Source organism: Chaetodon trifascialis, chromosome 8 (assembly GCF_039877785.1).
Source record: "Chaetodon trifascialis isolate fChaTrf1 chromosome 8, fChaTrf1.hap1, whole genome shotgun sequence".
NCBI lineage: Eukaryota > Metazoa > Chordata > Actinopteri > Chaetodontiformes > Chaetodontidae > Chaetodon > Chaetodon trifascialis.
The window spans coordinates 16,786,050-16,806,029 of record NC_092063.1 but is presented as its reverse complement, the minus strand read 5'-3'; the positions used below and the strand labels follow the sequence as shown (position 1 = coordinate 16,806,029).

Sequence of the window (19,980 nt, the reverse complement as noted above, 5' to 3'; positions counted from 1 at the left end):
TGTGTGTGTGTGTGTGTGTGTGTGTGTGTGTGTGTGTGTGTGTGTGTGTGTGTGTGTGTGTGTGTGTGTGTGTGTGTGTGTGTTGCACTCGGGGAAATCAGAGCTCAGGCTTTCTGCTTGAGTTTGCTTCCCCTCGGCGTCAGTGTGCCCTGACAGTTGACCCTGATTTCCCTCCATGTCTCTTCACACACCATTTCCTCTTCTCTCTCTTCCTTTTCTCATTCTTTGTCCCACTTTACTCTGCTCTCTAGATTTGTTCATTCCCTCTCACCCTGTCTCCAACTACTCCAAGCGCTTCTTCTTAATTATACACAAGCACAAACACAAGCACATAAGCTACTAATTGACAGAGCAGCGGTGTAGAGACACTTAAGTGCATTAACATCAGGGACAGACATGCATTGTCTGCTAATGGGTGCCAGAAATGGCATCCATTTACAGCCAATTAATTACATTGGCTGACTCATCCTCTCTCGTGTCCACCTTACAGTCATTAGTGCACTGGGAAATTGCACAAAAATATATAATGGTGTGTCAATGTATATGTTCTCAGGAGGATTGTAAAGAGACAGTTTTGAGACCTGACTTGATGCTTACACATACACATGGACCCTATATAACGTTTTTTTAGCCCACATAGCTGCAGTCGTTTGGGCCTCAACATCCAAGCAGAAGCCCCGCTGTCACTGAGGAGAAAATAGCAGCAGAGAAGGATTAGGATGTGAGATCTGAAGCGACACAAGAATTTCTCTCCATGAGAGGCTGCAGCTGTAAAAGGCCTCCTGCGTCCACCATCTTCACTTCCTCAAAGAGAAACCTTTCCATTTGCTTTTTATGCTCTTTAGGTTTCATTGGAATCACATGAGACGTGTTAATAGAATTCACATATGAAGCACTTAGAAATACTTTCAACTGCTATAATGTGAGGAAACGTTACACTGGCCTATTTTCAATGTCTGAACATCCACTTATGGTTAACAAGTGTAAGCACAACAATACAGTGTTAGTACTTAAAGGAAATCCTCATATGAGTTATATTGTGCATAGATTATGTATAAAGAGGCACAAAGTACAGAACTTCCACAGCTTAAACTGCTTATTTTAGAGTACTCTGAGATAAAGATGTCAAATATAACCTGATGTGTATGTATTATTAAGGTAATATAGAGTGAATGTGAGCTGTCAGCTGCTGCAGGTGGAAACTAAATTTTCTGGGTTCGAGATGTTTCAGGTTGTGTTTTAGAGGGAATCAGCTGAAAGACTGAACAGGCTCTGAAGAGGGAAAAGCAGCCAAAAGACCCAGATTCAACACAAGGTGGGCTTGACATTGTTCCATTGTTTTTAGGCTGTTCCTCGAAGGTGCCAGCCGTTGATATCACAAGTTCATATTTGCAAAGGGATTTCAGTCTGTCAGTCTTCTTCAGCCAAGGAGAAGGGAAATAATTTCCTCTTTTTTCACTTTCTCTGACTGCTGCCACATGCAAATTGGTTTCTAGTACAATTTAAAGATCAAATCCAGGCTAAAACCCATTATTTACTCACACTGATCATTTATATATTTGCAATAAAATTTGGTTACAGGGATAAACATAAGCACAATATGAGGTGGCTGCTGAATACTGTGGACCATTTCAAACTTAGAAATATCCATGATTTTTAGATTATTAGATCACAATTCAGGGGGACAATTATTGCATCAAGTCGCGTCATCAACAAGTCATTGACTTTATTGCATGCCATAAAACAAACATAGCATCCACATAACAACTGTATATTCTTCATAAAAGAAATGATAAACACTTCAATGAAACACATTCATTCCTCCTCAGAGCTACCAAAGCTCAACATACTATCATACTGTACATTTACCAACGTTCTACAACACTTACAGCTGTCATTAATTACTGTACACCATCTGAATAGACTTTGTTTCTAATGGCATTACACTGAACAGTTTATGCTTAATTTCTGTACTCAAAATATAAACCTCTATTTGCTGTACCGCCAAACTCTTCTGATTACACACTGCACATGTAAAATAATGGCTTTTGAGTTTTATTTCTAGAGTGACAGTACAGGCAAACTGCAGAATTATTTGGTTAATTGTTATCGTCTGCTAATGTCTCTCTACACATCAGTGCAGCTCTTGGCTCATTATAACACCAGTTAATTCTACATTTTCAACAAATCTACAATAAATATCCATTCTTCACAATTAGGTCCATGTTTCGTGTTTTTCTAAAGTGCAGGAGTGACACACGGATGATAAAAGTTTAGATGTGGACCGTAATTGTTCTACCTAATGGCTGTCTAACCCATCAACGAAAAGACGACTGGAAGCAAAGCTTTGAAGGAGACAAAATGCACAATACCACAGAGAGAACAAGGGGAAATGCAGGTTAACCCTTCCACTAATTCTGTTTCTGTCTGTATTTAAGAGTGACTGATGGATAGTGACAGATGGACAGATCAGTTTTCATTCATGTGTTTCTATTTTTGTGGCATCACTGACATTATATCTACTCTAAGATGTAATTTTGATTGAAATAAACTAGCACTGAGAAATAAGAAGTCATGCAGATCTTTTTTTTTCTATTAAACCAGAAGCAAGAAATGTGCCAGCCCTGTTGAATGAATTGGCAAAGATCCTGACCACACACTTAAATATTACATTACTGAAATTCTTTCTCTCCCAAGGTTTTCATTTGTTTCACTGAATGATTTATCTAAGTGGTCTTCTCTTCTGTAACTTCGGACAAACGCTTTGCAAAAACAATCCTGGCCATGCCATGAGGAAAAAGTGGACATCAAAGAATGAGAAAGATAAAACGATTACATAATCGCCTCTTCTTCCTGCTTTTATTGTGTTGAATAGCAGCAGCTTTGCTCTGTCAGTTGTTGTTCATGATCCACCAGGAAGCTGTTAAATGAAGCAATAATGAAGCATCAGTGTTTTTATGCTCTTTGCCTGAAATAAAGCCAATCAGTAAAAATAACAGTTAATATAAACGTGTTTTTGTTTTTTTTTGTTTTTTTCTTAAAAACAAAATGACCTAAGATTTTAATTCATTATCTAACATGTATCTCACACGCTGAGCCTGATTTTGTGTAGCGGAAACAAGATGTAAACAGAAGACTTACATACAGGACTATCAGATTTTAAGTTAATATAGCAATTTACACATCCAGCAGGTACAGAGCAACATTAGCATTCATTTGTAGTGACGTTTCTGGGCAAAAAGTTCAATATTCACTCGGCTTTTAGCTCTGTTTTGGTCCCCACGCTCGGGAGGTTTCTTTAGGAAGTAAATGCTCCGTTATGTTCACTTGCTAGTCGCTAACTTTGTACGTCATTCAGCGACGGGCAGGTGGCACACAGAGGGTTTATCAGAGCTTTTTAGATATTACCTCGATATTACAAAACAGTAAAGTTACTGTCCAGAAAACCAAAACAATGAGCTGAGAGAAGCTAAAACGCTAACGCTGTTAGAGCTGAGGGGAACTGCAGAGTCAGGTGATAATTATCTGTGGGTTTGTGATTATGAGTGACTCCTTTCATATACACATAGTCATTTGATCCTTTACTATTCTAAAAATATTGATTTTAGCAGCTTTAACATTAAAGGGTACCTGTAAAGCACCTGAATTCTCCCAGCTATTTTCCCAGAAAGACTTTAACTACAAATAAGATCTTATAGTTCAGAATACAGAATATTTATCATTAATTCATAAAGGTAGCAATCAAACTGGACTTGTGTGAACCTCTGTGCTTGAAAAAGCAGATTTCAGTAAGCTAGAGATGAACGTTTAAGAGTCTGGTCTTTACCTGGAAGGAGCATAGTGGACACCATCTCCGGCTCTTCCAGCGAGTCGATAATGCCGCGCTGGAAGGTCTTACTGATGGACGACTGCAGGTAGCTGAGAGGAAAGAGGGATGTAAAGGATGAGACTGTCAACTGCCTTTTAGCAAGGCAATAAGGCTTCAAAGAGAGCCCATGAGCAGCTTGGTGTGCTGTGCAAATTTCGGTGCAGCAAATTGAAATTGAAATTCTCAGAACGTGTTTTCTAGCCTAACGTACCATGACGCCCTTCTGATCCTACCTCATCCAGGAGAGACGGTCCTGCCAAAATTCGTACATGATGAAGCAGGATCTGTCTGGCAGGTTCTGGACTGAAACACTAAACGGGGGGGGGGGGGGGGGGGGCAGAGAGAGAGAGAGAGGGCAGTGGAGGTTATTTCATATGTTTGGGAAAATTGAAGCAATTTGAAATGGCTGCATGAAACCACAACAGAGATCCTGAGGCAAACGAATACACCGAGGCAGACAAAGGGACATACTGCAGGTTGTTTAGCTGGCTGCAAGTGGCATCAGTGTAGATTTTAAGAGCTTGCTGAAACTGGTCCACATCCCTCTCCTTCACAGACATCTGTCTCTGGACCAGAAGTATGTTCTAGAGGAGGTGGGGGTGGGGAGAAAACAAACCAGAGTCATAATCACATCTTCAGATGACATCAACAAATTAGGCTCATTTATTTATTGTTTTTTGATGGATAAGTGATTTCCAGCTATTCAAATATATCATATACAAATCAAATACATGAAAAAAAACATGCATGGGACAACTCAACAACAGCAATAAATACATATTTCAGCACACGCTGGACTCACCGATTTATATGTCCCTGCCAATGTGTCCTCTTTGAGAGGTTCAAGATGTGGACTCTGAAAACGGGGGCATAAATATTTCAGTTAGCCATGGGCAGAACAAGAATTAGCAGCAGAACAGGCTCGACCGAATCAAGAAAAAGTTACAGCCTCTGGTTACAGTCTGTCACGATATGTTGGCTTTCACAAGGAAGAAACGGCCGCATTCACATTCACCCTCCAACAGCCACACTGCAGCCCTGAGAACGCGTGTTCTGCAATGTTCTTGTCTGCATGGCCAAGATAAGAAAACGTCATTACTAGTGTATTAGCAGGCTAGCTTTTTATCCTAAAGCGATGATATCTAATCTTGGAAAATGCCTCATATGTAATCATAATTAAAAAATGTTAGTTGAAGAAATTCAAAACATCTGAACACGTCTGTGTTATCGAGGAACACCAACGACAAACAATCTGAATCTACAGCACAAAAGCATCAATATCTGTTAGCAGTGTCGAGTTTTCAATCAGCCGCTGTGTCTCGAGCTTTTTCTGGGTCCAGTTAGAGTGAAGCACAGCGTGTGTGCACAGGATGATACCTTCTGCATGACGTTCAGTGTGTGCGTAGTTCAATGTACCGTCAGCCTCCACACCCACATGCACTTTGTACAAATCATCCTCTCTGACAGCATGTTGGATCTCGTACCGCAGGGCAGACTCTGTACATATCTGCAAACACGCAGCAGGGCTCATACGGTCTGCTTGACATTTCTGTCTGTAACAGCTGAGCCTCAGTAGTTAGATGTGATCCTCACAAAGAGCAATTCTTCCTTGTCGTTGCATCAAACCCTTTGGCAGTAATTGTCAGTCTTTCTAACAAATGAAACTGAAACTGGAACATGGTTGTGTCAGCCTCAGCAGAGTCGGGCTGATATGGTCTTGTGGAGCTCAGGACATATGACACTGACATGGTTTAAATTCTCATTAAGATTTTTAAAAACGGAGATGGGATTTCTATAACTTTTGACTTGCTTTGGACCTGTTTTTTCATTAAAGCCACTATTGTGATGAATTGGATGACAGGGATAGATCACCATTTTGGAAAATGCACTTATTAGCTCTGTTGCTGAGAGTTAGATTGATAACACTCTCATGTCTGCCTGCTAAGTATGAAGCTGGAGCCGGCAGACAGTTAGCTTAGCTTAGCTTAGCTTAGCTTAGCTTAGCTTAGCTTAGCTTAGCTTAGCTTAGCTTAGCGTAAACACCAGAAGCACAAAAAGAGATTTCATACAAACCTCACACTCCAGTTTGTCTATGAGCTGCTCCAGCTGGTTGATCTGGGAGCCCCAGTGGTTGTCTGGCTCCACGCTGACCCCTGACCCCAGAAACACAACATCAGCACAACACAACACAGGATGTCTGAACAATGACAATCAAAGTGATGCACGTTTTGTTTTGGATGACCGACTGTAAGTGTCCCCCTGATCCCAGTCACTTGCAATATTCCCTTGTAGGTGTCCAGCATCTTGTCAGACTTTTGCCCTGATCAGGTTTATCTTCCTGAAACATACCTGTGGTGAGCATGCCAGAGTAGGGGTCAGTAGGGGAGAGACACATGTTCTTCTGGATGCGTCTCCCAGGGCGTTTGGTCACCCTCTGGATAGGCAGGTCCTCAGGCTTCTTCACTACCCTCCTCCCTGTGCAGCCCTGGTCATGAACAGCCTCCATAGCGCAGTCCAGTGATGACTGAAGGGACTGCAGCTGGGTGGTGGTCTCCCTCAGCAGGAAGCGTGTCACAAACTGACCCAGCACTGATGAGCCCTGGTACTCCTGAATGGAGAAGGAGGAGTAAAAATGAAGAGAAAGAATCAGCGGTGATGTGGGGAAAACATGAAATTAGCTTTTAATTCTTCCCTCTTTAATTTCTTTCATTATCTTTAGTCCGAGACATGTTTGTGTTTTTGTAGCTGACATGACGGACCTGCCTGCCTGTTAATGAACTGTGACACATGAAAGAAAAAGCCTCGAGCTGAGATTTTTGGTTCGTGCTATGTTCATCTTTTTGAGCATTTGCTTCTCAGATAATCTTCAATTATCAGGTATCTTATCGCAGTTATATCTTCAGAAGAAGTTAAAATAGCATTAATCCCACCTGTTAAAAACAAAACAGGAGTAAACACAGAAACGTGCATGCTGTGAACGTGCCGCTCAAATTATGCTCAACTAATGAATGTAAAGCAGACAGAGTGATAATGGACTATTCCATGAACTGGAAAGAGATATTATGGTAATGCATGGATGCCTGCTGCCGAGACCTCTCTGAGAACATTTGATGCAATATCTGCTGTTTTGTTTGCTTGTTTTTCGGATGTATAATGAGTGCCGTCACCCTCACCAGCACCCAGCAGTGCAGTCAAATAGAGTCAAAAAAGAAAATGACAGGGAGACATTTGAAAAATGACCAGCGAGCTTATTGGGATCCTTGTCTCTATGTGCTCTGTTTCTCAGCAGCAGAGACGCTGAGTAATGAACCTCTGTGCGTTTCTCAATTTCTCTTTCCTTTCATTTCCAGAAAAAAAACACCACAGCGGATGTTTTCTTCTTGTCTTCTTATAAGCACCACAACAATACAAGTTAGTCTGTTGATTTCATCACAGTACTGCTCGTATTTCCAGGCATTATGAAAGCATAATAAACTGGAGTTTGTGTAAAAGTGTTACCCATAGTTTTGCCTTAAGTTAGATGGTAGTCTTGGTGATAATTGAGCACAACTACAGGATCAGTTTCTTTAGCAACAACTAATAAATAAGGCACATCTCAGGATGGCTAAAAAAAGCATCTGTTCTTCAGGGCAAAGAAAGCTTTTTGACTGACTAATAGCAACATGAAAAATGCATGAGCTGTAGGAAGGCACGGGTGATATAGAGACGGGAAAAGTACAAGAGGAAGAGGAAAAAAAAGGCAGACAGGAAGACAGTGTCGGAGAAGATGGATGTACAGTGAAAGGAGATAAAACAGGGAGAAGAGAGTGTGCCTGAGCGAATAATAGACTTCTAGAAACTGAAAGAGAAGGAGAATAGAGCTGAAAAATGGCCGTGTGTTTGTGGTGCAGTTATGCGGAGGACATCCTACGTCAGATCAGCTGGACAGCTGGGGGGGTTGTCAGCCTTAGTTACTGTCACCTTCGCTCTACTATCGCCCTATGTTCTCTCTCTTAATATCATCAGTACCACCCACTTCCTGCACTGGAGGGAAAATAAGTCACCACCAAAAAAGAGCCAAGCTCAGTGGAGGTTTGCATCCAGATCCAAGCATCTACTGTTCACAGTCCACACATGCCTCTCCTCCCTTGCCAAACAGAAATAAATATTCACCAGCTGGCTTAACATGGAAGGTTAGGTCAGATCGATGGAGAGTGAGCTGAGCTATTGATTATGTCTTAGTGGAGTTCTTTTGATGTTGATCTGGTTTCAGTGTGTGCCGGAGCCAACAGGATTACAGCCCTGCATGTCTGGGGCAGACTCTTTAATCCCCTCTACATCTCAATGAAATATGTACAGTACACGGTTCTGCTCAACCAGGTTTCATAACAGGATCTCATAACGCTCTAATTAGCATGTTTCACAAGTCAAGGCTGGTGATTTGATGAGATACTGTGCCTCATTATCTGGGAATACACGTAAAAGAAACATTGGTGTGAATGTTTCGCTCTTTTGAACTGAACAGCATTGATCTCTACTGCATCTCCGAAACCTTTTTTTCTTTACTTTGCAATTAGGATAGAACATATGTAAAGAAACCAAAGGTTTGCAAACTTGGAAACATGTTAAGATACCGAATACTTGGTTTAAATAAAAAGCCCCAAAATATTCAATATAATGTCAAATGACCAAAGCAATGCAACCAGCACTATCATGTGAAAAGATACACAAGTTAACAGCAGTAATAACACGAGCTACGCTGCCAGAGCAAAGCCAATAAGGACACAAAAGCGTCTGTTTGGTTTGTCCATTCTGGGCTACTGTAGAAACATGGCAGTGCAGCATGTAGAAGAAGACCTGCTCCATCTGTAGATACAAAGAGCTCACTGGAAGGTAGCAAAAACGAATTATTATTTTCAGGTGAATTAATAAACTGATAAAAATACACTTATGAACATTGTAGCTCTATGACCGCCATAGAAGTTAATATCTCTACAGTATCTACACCATCCTCTTCAGAGGCAGAGTCAGTCATGCTGGCAGGTTTCCTTTCTTCTGTAACGCTGCCACAGCACAGTGATCTCAAAGACGTCTGAGGGGGTTTCAGACTGACAGCTGATGCACAAACAAAAACTTGTCTGAACACTTGGGAGGCATGAAGGATGCTTACGAATGTTCTGAAAGCTGCTGAAATGGACGATGGTGTGCTGGTGTCCAGTTGCATTTAAAGTAGTGCAAAATTTAAGACCATGGTGAAAGCCATCGTGACCCACCTCTTTAGTTTTATCCATGGCCTTCAAAATGGCCACGTTCAGCTTTTCCAGAGCGGACAGGACGCTGACGTATTCTCCCAGATGTGGAGTGAAGTACTCTAGAGGAAAAGAAGATTTCTTAAGCAACGTGCTTTGTGGCTGATCAGCACACTGATCAGTGCGTATTTCCACAAGAGGGACATAAATCAATATGACACTCATGACATTAATTGGAATTAAAGTAGTTTGGCTACTGATCGTTGAGTCACTGAGACTGAGGCATGCTTGTCTTTGATTTATAGTCATCATCAGACAGATTTAGCCGATAGCAAGAACTAAAACTAAACTAAAACTAAATACATGAAGTTGATGTTATGTACTGTCTGTAAAATTTTAAGAGTAGTTTTATGAGCAAAGTCAGTAAAATAAGGCAAGAAGGACACATCATTTACCTGAGAGTTTGTCTATGTCCAGGTTGCTGAGAGGAAATGGGAAGAAGACAAAAAGAGACATGTTATTTAAGAGATGTCGCTGGGAAGCCAGAGATATTTTTGTCAGTAAAAACAGTCTCGTTTTTTTGTCTGTTTTAGCTGTAAAACTAATGACACTCCACCAGCTTCGACTCTTCTTTATGTGTAGTGCTACTTAACAAATGCTATCATGCTAACACAGTAAGCTCAGATGGTGAAGATTACACCTGTACACATTATACCTGCTTGACATCAGCATGCAGGCATTGTCACTGTGTGCATGTTAGCATGCCAACGTTAGCATTTAGCTCAGAGCACAGTGTCAGCCCCTAGCGTAGCTGGAGACACAAGGCAGTACAAATTTTCAGGACTGATCTCTGAGGGCCGTTTAGGCAAGGCACTAAACACAGGAGCATAAGTGCCTTACAAATAAAAATAAAAGCACTTTTACAGCACAGAAAGAACAGTATAATCCTGTATTTATAGTAATTAAAGTGCACTGTAATGTATACTGATGTTTAATTGTTTATGTATTGCAAGTTTTCTTATACTCCCCCCCCTTTTTTTTTTTCTTCACATATTTATATTTGTTTGAAGTTGATGGTACACAAATGACGCTGCACATTTAAGGGAGTAGTGAAAATTGTAATACCTGAGAGGTCATTTTTCTCTGTGATTGGTTGATACTTCAGTGATGCTAGTGGCACACTGTGATATCTCGCGTCTATTTCATCAGTGTTGCTGCCCGCAGACACAGCAAAGAACACCCTCTTGGCTATTCTTTTTCTATTCCACAAAACATTTTTCAAGTTCTTTATTGGCCAAGTATGTGTACGCATACAAGGAACTTGACTCAGTTTAACTGTAAGCCGGTGGCACAGGCAGATGTTTACATAATCTTGCTCTTCAGTGTGCAGAGTGCTGCAGACTCTTGAGCTTTCATGCCAGAATTAAGGCTCTCTATGGAATATTGACATCATCTCCATTGAAGTGAGGTGTCGACATCTCGCTGCCATGCAGCAAGAGAGCAGGAGGGGCTACAGATGGCAGGGGAGTTGGAGGACGTCCAGAAGGAAAATGAGCTTACTCTGTCTGCTGCCTGTCGATGGAGTAATACAGCTCCCGCATCTGCTCGTCAGTAAGGATACCATCAGTGAAGTACGACTGGAACTCCTCCAAGGACAGCTTCCCGTCGTCTGAAAGGAGACAAAAAATAAAAGCTCACTGACGCCTGAGAGTTTTTTTATCACCTTAATGAAGAGTTTGTTCATCATTCAATATGATGAAATTAGGCTACTTTGGTTTCACAGCACTAAATTAATTCCTGTGATAAGCTCAGAGGTGCTGCTGCAAATGAAAACGCTTAACATCAACTGGCATGATCCCAAAATGTCTCTTTATGAAGCTTTAAAACCTCTGTCAAGGACAAATCTTCAGGCAAAAAAAATAAACTTTGAGGACTTTCCCATAAAGCAAAATAGAACTTTGTAGTAATTTCCACTTGTCCACCTCCATTATTGTGGTGTATTATGAGTTGTTAGCGATGTGATTCATTTGAAAATCCAATTTATGGTAATAATGACCTCACTGAGAAACACACAATGAAAAAATAGGGCTGCTTTTATGTCCTCTCAGCTGAAAACTGAAACTGCAAAATAATTCACCCACTGTTATCATTTCTGCTCCAAATCATTTCTGCTATTACAATTTTGTCATAATCACAAAAACACAATCTGCACATGAACCAGTCTCATAGGACTGTGTAGTTAACGGCAGCTTAGAAGGTGAGCATGGTCCACCTCTGATTAGCGACGTGCTGCAGTGCCTCCAGGGTCCTGAGGAAATTGGGAGCAGGGATTGAGGGCTAGTTTGAACAGTCAGAGCTCAATAGCACACAAACGATGATAACGAGATATCGCCTCCATCTCGCCAGCTTTGCTCTGTAAGCACTGAAACCTTTGGAGACCCGGCTCTGAGATCGCCGCCAGGAAACAGAGCTCAGACTGATAGGCCTGAGCCAACAATAAATCATATCATCTGTTAGTTTGTCAGAACTATTTTGACTTCGTGCCAGCTTACACAGTGGACTCTGGACATCATGCGCAAAGCCTTGTTAGCAAAACAACACATTGTTGCTTCATCATTAATCTTGCATAGGGATCATACCCTTAAGAGGGAAATCTGCATGTCTGCTGAACATTTGTTGTGGTCTAGCGAATCTATTAGAGAAGGCAGAATTATAATTCTTTTCTCAGACTTCCCTGTAAAAATCTTCTTTCCACATGATGGAGGAGTAAACACAATCTGTTGCACCTCTGACTCATTTTACAGCCGTCTCCATCAGAACGGCTTTGGTGGAGATTCACACCCAATTAGACAGCCGAATACAAGTTACAGAGCAGCTCAGATGGCATAATACGCAAGTGTTTCTCAAAGAGCAGAGCTGCAGTGGTAGAATGGCTGAGCTTGAGGCCACAGACAGACTCACTTATACTTCTGTATTCATGACTCTTGCGGCAGACGCTTAGCTAAACCTAAACCACAACATAAAACAGGATGATTTGCTGCCTTTTTCTGTTTCATATCCATTTCAAAAACAACTGGCAAACAGGTTTCTCTTCTATGTGAATACAGAGATTTTGCAGCAACTAGTCCAGAGGCTTCATGACTAACAAGTGTCAATACGCCCTATCTGCAGGGAAATTAAAGTGTTGTTCAGGTGGATGATAAATCAGTACCTCCCCAGAAGTGAGGCAGCTAACCCGCTTTAATTGTCTCGCTTCACAGTGAATAAAACCGCAGCTGCAAAATCTCTCCCTGTACTGAAGCTCGTATCTTTCCAGGAAAGCTTTTTCTTGAGGGAATCCTAAAGCAAAAAGTGCTAACACTGAAGCAGCACCAATAATTCATGAAGCCCAAAAGTGCAATTCAGGAGAATATGAGAGATAAGAATAGAAAGAGTAGACACCGACAATAAATAACTCAATTTACGGATGTCAGGTGAACCAAGTCGATTCTCATTATTGCTGCAGTATATTTAGGTCAAAAATAAATGCGCCAAATTTCAGGTGTCAAAACTTTGCTTGGATTAATTAATGGAGTCATGTTGTTGTTGCTAAAATAGTGATTGGATAGAAGGCAGCTGAATATCTGCTTTTCACAAACTGCTGGTAATGTTACTCTCTTCCGCCCGGAGGTGCAGCAGTTTGGTACATCGCTGTATCCTGTGAGGACTCTGCCGTCATCTCCAAACCTCTCCACTACAGCACTGAACACAGCATTCACTAAAAAACTAAAAAAAGTATGTGGTCCTCCTCCTTGTATGCAAAGCCCTCAATGGACTAGCCAAGTCACGTGGCTTAATCCCTTGTTCACTATTTGTCTTCAAGAACGCTGCAATCATCTGCTGATGGTCTACTGGAGGTTTCCAGCAACAGCCAAAAGAAAATCAGGAAAGCTCTGGAACATTAACCACAGTTAGTGTTGTTGTAAAATCTGAATTCTATGGAACTGAACTTTGGGTGCATGTCTTGTGTTTTTTGTTTTGTTTTTGTTTTTTGTTTTGTTTTTGTTTTTGTTTTGTTTTGTTTTGTTTGTTTGTTTGTTTGTGTCTCCTGTTGTCATAGTGTTGTGGAATGTTTGTCCCAATACTTCTGTTTAAAGCGTCAATCAATGTGAGTGTTATGTTTACATGTATGATGTGATGTTTATGTTGAATGATATGATGATTGAAAGGACCCCAGGAAGAATAGCTGGTTGTCCAGGCTAATGGGGATCCTAATAAAACCTTGAAACCTTGAAACAGATATCAGGGAAGCAGCAAGCTCAAGATTTTTTAAATAAAGCTATAAACTAAACTTAACTAGCTGTGACATCTCTGACACAGACCTGAAAATTTGTGATTTGCCTCGTTTTTGTTATTTTGTCCATTAGGTCTTTTCTATGTCAAGCCATCGCTTAGTGAATGTGATTTCTTTGCTGTAAAGCACTTTGAGCTGCAATTCCTGTATGAAGGGAGATACACACATAAAGTTCAGTATTATTATTATGTAGTAAAACGATTTTGTCTTTAATAAAACTATTGCTTATGTGAAATCAATCAATAGCCTTGACGAACCATTTTCAGCCCACTGCCTGTCGTAACACTTCAGCTCAGATAATGATACTTAAATCTGTTTCTTTGTTGTTTTGGATTCTAACATCACTGATCGCACTCATCATCTCGGTACACTGTGAAGCCTCATGTACGTCTCTGAGCTCAGTGTGCAGCAACATAAATGTATCTGAAACCAATCTGAACACAAGGGAGTAAAAGCTTTCAGGATCTACTTTATATTCTTGTAGCCTTACAGTTGTTTTCTTGTGCTTTTAAAAATTTAATTCCTCATTACAATAGCGTGGAGGAATAAAGTGTAGTTGGTTGGTAGCCAGCCTCATTATGTGGTAAATCTGCAGTGCTCGAGGAGTATCATGGCAGCCCACTCAGTGCTGATTGGTAGGGAGCGCTTTCCTCTTGGGCGCACGACTCAGTGAGTTTGTGAAGACGAGAACCAAAGCGGAGCTGCAAGCTGAAGATAACTACCACAAACATGAGACAGAGTTCTCGCCTCTCCTTTTATCTTCCTTCTTTCTACAAAGAGTGAAAAATAAAAGCTTTGTGTGAGCGTTGGGAGGCGGCGGGTGGAGAGAAAGAACATAAGGAGCAAATGTGAGACTTCATAAAAATGTAATATAAATCTTTTACTTACTGAGTCAACATGTATTTCTATTAAACCGTCACACCCCTGTTGAGTTTTCAGGCAGAAATTTAAAAAGTAATCACCTGAGACGAGACACAACTTGAACAAATAAAAAATCCTCCCACCCTTTTCGTTCTGTCTTCTTCAGGTTCTTCACAACAGCAAAGAAATGATCATTTTTTATGGGCTCTTTGATAATTCACCAACTTACTTTTTTCTTCCATCTTAAATATCAAGCCCCAAAGGCCCCCCAGACAACCGCTGCTCACGGCGGCACATGTTGCATCATTAAACCCTGCTCTTACGTAACACACACACTGTCCTCCTGAGAAAAAATGATCAGAGTTTGGGAGATACTCTACATGCATTAATCACTTACCCCTTTCACATTCTGCGTTCCATTAAATGGAGATGCTGTGCATGAATAAAAAATTGAAGCAAAAACATTTTCCTGTTTGTCAGCACTGTTTTTCATGCGCAGCTGAACGCTCTGTGTTTTCCCCGGGGATATTTAAGGAGGGGGGAATTTCCTTTGAAGTAAAGAGAGGATTTAAATGTAACCCTGTAACACATTAATCAAATGAAACAGTGACAAGTTTGCAGGGGGACTACATTAAAACTACATTAGGTGCAAATCTGCAGTTATTTTGGAGTTATTTTCTACTACTGAGGAAAACAGCACAGGCCACATTTACTCTATAGGAAGATTACCCACGATACAAAGCAGTGTGTACGTGTTCTCACTGAGCACAGTATCGTTGGATAGCACTGAGATGAGCATTGCATGGTGAGCCCCATCAAATCCACTCACATCACAAAACCAAAAAGATGCATCCGCACCTGGACTTGATTATTTATATCCTCTCTACCTGGATCTCTCATATATCAGAAAGATATTTCCACCAGGGTCACATAAATCCCTCAAAGTCAGAACAGAGCGCCTGTCTCAACAGAGCCATCAAAGTTGTGCCTTTTTGTCACGGCATGCATCTCATTTTTATGTGCAGCGACTCCTTCAAAGAGATTTTTAATTGAGTTTTAATCAGCCGTATAATCTAATTACCTGCTTATTTTACTTACTCACCATTTTTGTCTGCCCGGCGGAATATCTGCAAGAAGAGGAGAAGATCATGTTAAGGTTTTTAGTTTGGAGTAGAGGCAAAAATGACTCAAGACAGTGGAAAAAAATTAAAAACATACATCAAAAGGATCTGACATTTTGGGCAATTAAGAGGAGGAACAGTATCGTCATGTCCTGACAAGACATTTTTATAATCTGAGAACAAATGCAACACAGATGCAAAGATTCGTGCCACAGATGTGAGGCAATCCGTCTGCATAAGAACAATTTTTTTTTTTGACATACTGCTGTTTCTTCGTGCACAGGAGAACATTTAAGAGGAGCTGCAATTTCCGCATTTCAATAACAAAAGAGACTTGAGACATCTCAGGAAATGAAACGCTGACATTTATGTGCACCCATTAGGAGCTTTGGAGTGATAGCTTTTATGTTATTTTTCCTCTCCGGCACTGAGAACAATCCCGCTGCTTTGAGATATTTGCAGGGTTTCGCGCAAAATCTGCAAGCAGCAATCCTTTGTGTTCATTAATTTACGCTGTAAAATCATACATAATACATTATATCTTAATTTTCATCACTGCGTAACGCCGAACCTGGGACGAGTCAGATCTGTCTGTGGAGTGTGAGGTGTTGTTTGTGAGAAAACGGTGGCACCCTTTTTTTTTCCGAGTTAATCATGGTGTGTGAACCAGTGAGTCCCAGTGGCTGTTTGATTAACTGTATCATCAGAGTGGAGCGGCGCACTCACTCCCAGCTGTCACCTTTCGAGCACATCAGAGTGTGAAGGCCTGGACATGCTCTGCTCACATCCCATTCTTTAACAACACCACCCCCCCCCTCCATTCAAGACACATCTACTGAGCCTCTCTGAAATCTATTACAAGAAATAATGGTTCTGAACATCTGCAAAAGAATTAGAAAGACTGAATATGTCAGAAACCCAGAACACATTCTGTCTTCATGGTCCAATTCAGAGTGCACTTAAAGGACTTTACCAATGTGTTTGCAAATCATGTACATTTAACATCCCCCACTATTCCAGGCAAACACGGACAGACTTGATTATGTTGTGCAATCAATCACAGTGATCGTTCAAGTCTGCTTTCATTTATTTCAAAGTTCCACTATCACTGCACAGTAATGCAGTTTAAGGCCAGATTGATTAGAAAAGTCTGCACGGCCTCTTCTCAAAACAATCATGTCCTGCTGACAAAAATAGATCAGACACTACAAAACATTAAATGTAGCAGTGTGTGAATAGTGAATGTGCGGAGCCCTGAAACTGACTGAGAGCTGTAAAGGTAAAGCTGTAAAGTCAACAGTACAATTGAAAACATCGATCAAAAAACACGCACCTGCTAATCTTTTAAAATAGTCAGTCACCAATAGTTAAATTAATTATTAATACCTGGCAGTACTCTTCAATATGCATAAAGGTACAGGAAAGTTTTTCAAGCTATTATTTATGTCAACACATTGAAAGCATGACATTTCTGCAGTGTCCATACTCTAACAGCAATCAGAATATCTGTGATAAGGTAAAATGAGCCAAAATATCAGCCTGCATGGTGTATCAGTCAGGCACAAAACACAAAGGATAGTTGTCATCGGAGAATAGAGGATTTGTAGTGAGTGGACTGAACCATTCAAAACAACTGGTATGATCCTTTAACATCTGACGTTTGGATGCAGGTGATGCCTGGAGGCTGCCCATCACTCTCAAATCTCCCTAAACCATAAAAGCTGACGCAAGCATCCTGTCCAGGGCACGTCAGAGGAGGCCAGCAGGGAGCTGCTCCATAAAATCTGGGAAACAAATTGAGAGCAATAAACACTGGCTCTGGAGAGACTGGAGATTTACTGGCCTTTATTCCTCCTTTGTGCTTTTAAGTGGGAGGTTGGTGGACTCATCCCACAGAGCAAATGAAGTTCTCCTTAAAGCAACACGGATGCTGCTCAGTTGTAATTTCTTTCTCAGCCGGTCCCCGAGGCCTGTTAATATGTCCAACTGAACACAATAAAACTAGTAACCGACAGTCGCTGAACATCTACAGAACGGCTCTGAATGAAATGCTTCCCATCAGCCTCTGAAGCAAATTATTATCTCTAAAAGAGCTGCAAAACACTCCTCGGGGATGTAAAAGCTAACAGCCTTCACACAGCTGTGAGCCTTTTAAATCAGGCAACGAGCCCTTCAACTTGTCTAATTATATAGACAAACATCCTTTTTTTTCAGAGATGCAGACAAAAAAACAAAACACAAAAAGCATCCTCAAGTGTAAGTGAGCCGTAATGAGAGCGTGCAGAGGAAGGAAAGCACAAACAAGGCTCAGTTTTCTGTAAAATACTGAGCACCAGCATGATTTAGTTGTGAGGAAATAAGACGGAGAAGAACCAGTGCAGGTCGTTTGACAAGTTGCCTTCCAGCGATCGCACTCTTAATTCATGCAGCTATTAAAGAATAAATGACCATCCATTAGCTGCTGTAATAGGTTCAGTGAGGAAATGCCAGTTTGGACGTTATGCAGCGTTGGGCTAGAGAGAATGGATGTTAACTGCATTTAAAGCAAATGCGTACTCGCTGCAGTCTAATGCTTCGCTCGCTGGCCAATAATCTGCCTCCAGGAAACTGGAGAATTGCATTTACAGCCAGCTGTCAGGGAGTCTAAGGCTGGGAAATGATGCTGCTTGTATTATCTGGTGCCATCAGAAAACCAGAGGCAAAGCAGCCACAAGGGCTCCAAACATAAAGCAATGGTTTCCAACATGATACTGCATGCACAGACTAGCATTCACATCAGCAAAAAGAGGAAGACCTGGAGTTTGAGAATATATCTGTGCATGTCAGTCCAACCCTCTGTCAACTATGCGAGCTGCACCCTGCTTAAATCAGTCACACTTTGAGATCTCTCTATTTTTATGTGTGGTTGGAGCTGTGTGAAGGGAAGGCTGCTCATTAAAGATGTACAGCATATCATGTTTGAGATAGGCACCATGCATGTTTCATCTAGGGTACAATCAACATCATGACTCGCATCATCCATTATCACATGAAAAAAAAAGAGCTAAGTTAAAAGAAGCACATTATAACGCTTCGCAGGTTAAGAAGGTGAAACATTTGTGTGTCACGTGACTCACATGACTTGTCTCTTTTGTTATTCACGCACTAAGGGCCATGCACTCACCTTTCTTACATAATAGGGCTGCTGCACATCAAGCACATGTGAATGAGAGGCTGGCGAGCATTACCTCAGTATGAACCATTCATAAAGAGCAGGATGAAGGACAGTGACTTAAGCATGCTGTGGCTTTGTAAGACGACCCTCCAAAAGGTGGACGTGAGCAAAACATAGCTAAATACGGACAGGATCGAAAATATCAACAAAAGGCTAATTAACAAGGAATGAATTCTGAAGCTATATACCTCTCAGGGCGGTAAAAACCAGAGTGTACTCACATCCTGAACGAGAGAGATGCCTTGATTTTGGTTGTGGTCAAGCTCCTGCTGCTTTCTCAAGTGTTCGTGCTTGGCGGACTGAAGACACATGGTTATCATCTCTGTGCAGGCCAGCATCTTGCTGCTTTCGATGCGATCTCTGCTTTGCTTTCAAAGAAAACGGATCCTGCCTCTGTGTTTTCACTCTGGGGAGCGTTTGTCCTCGTCGGGGGTGGATGGGGGATGATGCTGTTGGTGCTGTGATCCAGTCGGGATGGAGGTGGACTCAGCCTGCTGCCCTCTGCCTGCACGACGACGACAGCAGCAGCAGAGAGAAAGCACTCCCCCTCCACACGACCAGCAGCAATGATTCAGAAAAGCCCAGAGAAGGCGCCATCTGCTGGTGGAGAGCACACTCTGTTAGACAAACAGTTCATTACAGGCTGATGAGGGGAGTGAGGAGGGCAGAGGACAGGAGTGAACAAAGAAAGGAGGACAAGCTGCATTTAGACATCACCTGTGCTGTAATATATTCAATATTCTGAATATTATATCCCCATAAGGATTTTAAAGTGAGTTCACGTGTTTCTGCAAGAGCTTATTCGTTGGTGTGATGTGAGAATTCATGGACTGTGAAATTAAAACCTTTATTTGCCACATTTATACTCTTGATATTATTTTAGAATACTTAAATCTTATTCAGTGTACTGTTATTTTTATAAACGCAGGTATTAAGAAGTTTTTAGCCGTTTATTAATATATGTGTAAGCAATTGTAGCTCAATAGCATCTATGACTGTTTATAATAGGAGTGTCAATAGGAATGATTGATAACGCAGTATTACACAGATGTATAAGTGTTTAAATACACATTTAAATCGTCCACAAACTGTTTCTGAATGTGTTAAAAACTGAAGAGGACATGTTGAGTGTCACATTTTTTTATTCTTAAGCCAGAAACAGTTTGAATAAAACATTAATTCAAGGCCCACTTACCAGATTTTTTCTGGAGTTTTCAGTCCCATCTCAAGGCCTTTATCAGCAGAAGGTGTTTGCTCAACTGCTCAACCATCCATCCATCCATCCATCCATTTTCTATGCCGCTTATCCCTTTCGGGGTCGCGGGGGGGCCGGAGCCTATCTCGGCTGTCAACGG

The 19,980-nt window shown here is 41.2% G+C and overlaps 1 protein-coding gene across 1 annotated transcript; it reads right to left on the bottom strand.

Annotated features, from left to right (window-relative positions):
* Window positions 1-1,712: 1,712 nt before the first annotated feature.
* Window positions 1,713-19,167, bottom strand: LOC139334706 (N-terminal EF-hand calcium-binding protein 1-like). Its single transcript, XM_070967798.1, has 12 exons — window positions 18,847-19,167; window positions 15,393-15,417; window positions 10,657-10,765; window positions 9,552-9,577; window positions 9,121-9,218; window positions 6,218-6,476; window positions 5,942-6,021; window positions 4,671-4,724; window positions 4,340-4,452; window positions 4,102-4,179; window positions 3,827-3,918; window positions 1,713-2,920 (listed from the first exon to the last, which is right to left on the bottom strand). The coding sequence occupies exons 1-12, from the start codon at window positions 18,961-18,963 to the stop codon at window positions 2,892-2,894; spliced, it is 1,080 nt and encodes a 359-aa protein (XP_070823899.1). The 5' UTR covers window positions 18,964-19,167; the 3' UTR covers window positions 1,713-2,891.
* Window positions 19,168-19,980: the final 813 nt, after the last annotated feature.

Coding starts and splice junctions, on each gene's coding strand:
- LOC139334706 (XM_070967798.1), bottom strand. CDS start 18,963: ATGCTGGCCTGCACAGAGATGATAACCATGTGTCTTCAGTCCGCCAAG. Junction 10,766..15,392: donor CCGCCGGGCAGACAAAAATG/GTGAGTAAGTAA, acceptor GTCTCCTTTCAG/ACGACGGGAAGCTGTCCTTG. Junction 9,578..10,656: donor ATCGACAGGCAGCAGACAGA/GTAAGCTCATTT, acceptor ATTTCCTCTCAG/CAACCTGGACATAGACAAAC.